Source organism: Bombyx mori, chromosome 17, assembly GCF_030269925.1.
Source record: "Bombyx mori chromosome 17, ASM3026992v2".
Taxonomy (NCBI): Eukaryota; Metazoa; Arthropoda; class Insecta; order Lepidoptera; family Bombycidae; genus Bombyx; species Bombyx mori.
The window spans coordinates 5804564-5810275 of NC_085123.1; the positions used below are offsets into that span (position 1 = coordinate 5804564).

A 5712-nucleotide genomic window follows, 5' to 3' on the forward strand; every position below is an offset into this window, starting at 1 on the left:
ACAGTGCATTTTGTTCATGTGGTCTTCATATTTAACAACGCTATGTCGCCTAGTGTTCATCTATCTATCTATATAGATAAAAATGAATTGCCGTTCGTTAGTCACGCTAAAACTCGAGAACGGATGGACCGATTTGGCTAATTTTGGTCTTGAATTATTTGTGGAAGTCCAGAGAAGGTTTAAAGGGTAGATAAATGAGAAAATGCTCGGAATTAAATAAAAATAACAATTTAGTTTTCCCCTTGATGTGTCCCCCGTTGGACAGATTCCTTTTGTTTGTTTTAAGTTTATTTTATACAAAAGTTTAGGTCTTTTATTTATCGATTGCGGCACTACAAAATCAGCCAGGTCAGCTAGTTTAAAATAAAAGAGCGTTTTTGTATATTAACAAATACGGAATGTTTTCCAAATTAATGTAGCTTAGTTACGTTAGCAGTATTAACTGTTTATGTTTCTTTCGAATATTTCAGTATTAGTAAATATAGTAGAAAATTGATGAAGATAATACCTATACAATACCCAGTAATATTAACTAGCTTTTAAATATGTAATTAAATAGATCTGTGCGAAATTTGTAACCATTTGAAAAGATTAACTACCTACAAATAAAGTGTGCAGTATTATGCGTATTGTCTATGGCGTGATTTCACTTGCATTCAAATGTCATATTAGTGAGACGTCATTTTATTTCCCTTTAGAGAAAATAAAATTAGCGTGGCACTATCGCGATTCCCACCATCAACTTTGTCGTTTTGTCTATGGATTCCATCAACCGCTTTAGTTTAGCCTGTAAATGAGACTCAAATATTTACAAAAAAACGTTTCTCTATACATTCTTAACAACAAAGTAGATTAGGTACTAATTCCAACTTTCTTATAATGACGTAATTCTATGGTAGAAGGGGCCTTGCCTCTGACTGTCTTCAAGAAATATTATGATTTCGCTAAACATTATGAACTTATCAAAACGAAAATTTATGCTCTGGCTTTATTAATACTTACTTACTTAATTACTGTATTCAGTAATATTTTTAATCACAGTCATTAAAGCAGTTTAATTCTATTAGAAAAGGAAACAGTCGCCCTCCACCTTCAGAATTTTAAGAATTCCATCAGCCTTCAAATGTCATTAAATTATGAATTGAATTTGGAACGTAAAATTAATAATGTTTAATAATATGAAATGTTTTCATTACAGAGGAACGCTGTATCGTGGTATGATTGATTGTCTCCAACAGTCTGTGAGAAACGAAGGGGTGCTATCACTGTACAAAGGGTTCTTACCCCTGTGGATGCGACTCGGCCCTTGGGCGCTTATAAATTGGATTGCGTTTGAAAACATCATGCTTGCTATAGGAGGAAAAACGTTCTAGAACGTTCGTTTATCTTATGTTCCGTGCACTATATTTTAAATTGAAATAGTGACGTAGGTGCTTTGTTTATTAGATGTGTAGTATAGCTAATTAGCCAATGCTTAGCTAACCTTAAATTACTTGAGGTTAGGGAAAAGGACTTAATATGCCATTTTACCTTGAGAAAATGGTTATTTATTCGATCCGATGTTTCTTTTTTATATTCGCTCCGAAATTCGGAATCTTTGTATTTTAGGAAAAAAAATTAGGGCAGATCTCGCCATTAGAGGTTTGTCTTGTGATATTGTCGTCGGTTTTAATTTATTATAAACACATATTCGATATTTTATAGGATATGTTTTTATTTATTTATTGTCTTGTTGAACGAGCTTACGAAGCATCCGGTGTTAAATGTTTATCGAATTCAATGGACATCACAACGTAATGACACTTCTCACCTTGAGAAATGAGGACATTTATGTCATTTATAACATAAATTTGATTAAAACAGGTGAGATTTATATAATATTTAATTACGATTCAATTTTGAAAACAAAATTTTACATATTTTTTCTTTACCTCCTCTGCAATGTTCAGTAATATAAACAAAAGGAAGGAATTTATCATGACAATATCAATTTTGTATGAATATTAAATACATTGTTAAAAGAAATTTAATTAATCACATAGATTGCTTTGTATGCATAGATATTATTCACATGATATGTCGTTTTTGGCAATATTTTTCTTGTATACCTTTATTAAAAAACAAATATTCACACAGTTTATTGGAGTCGTTGTCGTAAACGAAGCTTGCCATTCCAACTATAAAGCGACGTTCGGAAAATTGTACCAGATTAATTTCATTACTATTTTTCACACTGCACGCAATGTAACACAAACAAGTCAAGTGTCGCACATGACTCGGTCCTTTACGTTCCATTGCGGCTTTGCCAATCCGCTAAAGCGGTTAAATCTTTGAATGAATGAATACTTTTTTTTACGTTGTATTTTATAGTAATAACTACTATACTACAAATCATGTTTTATATCCAATTCTATGAATTTTCATATTTTGAACTTCAAACAAAACAAACGGGCAAACGGGCCACTAGTTGGTAAATCGACGCCGATAATGGACATTAGCAATGCCAGGAACCAAATTACTATCAATATTATTTCTATATACATACATGTTACTTTATATTATAAAGCAATCGATTGTTACCAAAGATTTTGAATATGTTGTTTCGTGAATTTTTAACATCGAATCAAAAATAATGGTGCTAAAATATATAATTAAATTTGTTGATTACGCCTTAAACAATTTATTTTTACGAACCGAATTTTGTTAATTTCAATAAAAAAATTAATAAAAATTACAATAATAGGTACTAGCGAAAGATTTACTATTATACATTTTATACATTAACAGTGCTTTTAGCAATTATATTTACACAAATACAAACTGTGATTCAATCATTGTTGATGATAGCGTATCGTTTATTTAGTTGTAAGCAGATATATTTTATTTATAGACATTTAGGTCAGTGGTAATTGTTGAAATGTTTACGTTCAAGAGCTGTAATGGTTAAATAAATGTTCAAATAAACTATTAATATAGATTCCGTATTTCATTTTCCTGGAAAACCAAAACCAAATCAACATACGGATACAATCGAATCGACGAGAGGAACTATTGCGGGGATAAAATAAAACAACAAAACTACAATATTAAATTTATTAGTAAAAAATATTATACATCTTCCACAATATTGGAGAAACGATAACTTAAATTCTTTGAATATTTCTGATTATAGATTACACAGCGCTCCCGATATAATGAATAATCGCCACAAACTCGCAATACGTGTCACTACAGCGAACAAGCATATTAAAGTTATAAAATTCTCACTCGATTTCATATCGAGATGCGTTCCCTATTTTTTTTTTTAATACACACATAAATGCTTCGTGGGACATTTAAAATGATAAGAAATAAAAATAAAAACATATTCTCGACATCAGTGCCAAAAGACTCGGTTCCTCGGGCTTTTCAAATCACATTAGACGCTGAATTGAATAAATTATGAAATAAATATTTATAGATATGTAATAAATTGGGGTTATTAAAAAAAAATTACCAGTACAAAAAATGTTTTTTTTTTAAACATGCAAGCTATCTTTTGGCACTGACGTCGAGACATTACGTTACGGATAATAATCGAGATGTCGCTCTTACACCTAACGATCACCTAATTCGTTCGATTACTATTTTAAAAAATAAAAGAAAAGGAAAATCTAATTCAATTACGCCTCTATAAATATATGTATTAGATATATAGTAATTTTGGGTACATTACAATAACAAAAATAATTATCTACATTGGATCAACGGGCGCTCTCATTTCCTCTTCTCGAGTCTTGACTAAATGTTTACATACGCTAACTAAGTACAAAGCTGTATTAGCCCGAAAATGTTTGTCGACCCCATCGTTAGGACATTATCAATCCTGGCTCCACAGATAGACATAATGTACCGAGCGCTCAGATATTCACTATCGGAAGATATATATACTTTTTTTAATTAATATATCGACGCTTGAAAGGCAAACGTGACTAAGCGACAATGCGTGAACTTTACGGTAGACTAATTTAAAGTTGAAATACCTGAAAAAAATTATATTTTAACGAATCTAGCTGTAGGATTGAAATGATTTTAATAGACCTAGAATTTTTTTTTTTGCGCGTCGTTTATGCTTATTGCCTATCATTTATGTACAAAGCAGTTATTGTAGCTTAGTCACGTTTGCCTTTCAAGCGTCGATATACATTATTTTAATTAATATATATATTTATATTATGTATTTTTCTCGTCAACATTAGTCGTTCTACCAACTATCTTAGTTTCGTTACCTTACGATTAGAATCTGAATTATATTTATGTTTAACATTTTATATGTAATATATTTTTAATAAATTTTTTTTAATTTAAATTTCCGTTTGACAAATAAAAAACCAAAAACAGGTAACGAACCCGCATCGAGCATTGAAAGCGATAAAAAGCTTGGTGTTACTTTTTTCATTTTCATTTATCATTAAAATTATTATCGTGTCATTGGACAATCCATTCCGTCACAATCCGTCAATTAATAAAATAATCGAATTAAAATAATATGTATATTCATATATATATAATTGTAAATATTAAAACGTAATGTGGGAGTATTATAATTTTGTGCGTAAACAGAAAACGTATAGAGCCGATTTATACTTAGTACATTCGGACATTGTCAATTGCTAAAGCTGAACTAATATAAAAGTAGCAGTACAAAATATTTTACGTAATTCAAAATAAAACATACATTTAAAATCGATAAAGCGAAACTAACAATTAAATCGCCCATCTAAATTACAAACGATAAATATTTTTTTTTTTTAATGAACATTAGAAACTAATAATGGTTAAATAGCGTCGAAACATTTAAAATCACATCGAATTAAACATAATAAAAATTAAAAGAAATCTACATTACATACGCGGATGGGGAGACACCAGCAATAACTGGGTAGCATTAGCTCCCTATTATTATATTTCTATTACTAAAAAAAATACATTTCAAAAAACTACAAAATAACATAATTCTGGCACGTTACCGAGGATATAAAAATCACTCTAATATTATTATTTTGTAAATTGTCAAAATCAGATTTAAAAAAAAAAAAGTTACCGAATACATTAAAATCGATACGAAACACGACACAAAAATACCAATAAACTTTTTGTACTACCGAATTATTCTTACACTGCGATGCAAGAAATTATATAAATAAGGCAGCTTACTCTCTCTTTTCAAAAAACACGATTAAAAAACAATGGACCGACGACGTAAATCTCTCGCAAAATTACTATTACAAAATACGCATTAAAAAAATTTTATTCATAATTTTCACGATACGCTGTAGAGTACACGAAAGCACCAAAATACTCACGAAATATTACACAAAAACCGAAATCTCTCTTGAGGGGGCCGGGGGGTTGGGGGGCGGGACACCGGCGCCGTCCCCGTCACTTCGGGCGGTCTTTCCCCGTTCGCAGCTCAAACATATCCGATTTTAGTATGACTAATATTTAAAAAAAACGCACGTTTCTAATAATATTTCGATGTAATAATAATATCTGAATCGGCCGACGAACGATACGATACAATGTACTTACTAGATACAGCAGTGGACGTTGTTTAGCGGGCGTCGATGTGCGGCCTTCGTACGTGCCTGGGTCCGGTCCGACGGGTGTGAGGGAACGCGGGGCGGCGGCGGCGGTAGAGAGGCGGGGGGAGGGGGATGAGGCGCGCGCCCA

At 31.5% G+C, this 5712-nt stretch overlaps 1 protein-coding gene across 8 annotated transcripts in view; it reads left to right on the forward strand.

Moving 5' to 3' along the window:
• Positions 1-2977, forward strand: part of LOC101735608 (mitochondrial uncoupling protein 4) — a 40141-nt gene extending 37164 nt beyond the window's left edge. For all 8 annotated transcript variants that reach the window (XM_038016962.2, XM_062673328.1, XM_038016957.2 and 5 more), the window contains exon 7: positions 1199-2977. In XM_038016962.2, the coding sequence (XP_037872890.1) occupies positions 1199-1373 (175 nt within the window). In that variant the 3' untranslated portion in view covers positions 1374-2977. The remainder of the gene's footprint in view (positions 1-1198) is intronic.
• Positions 2978-5712: the final 2735 nt, after the last annotated feature.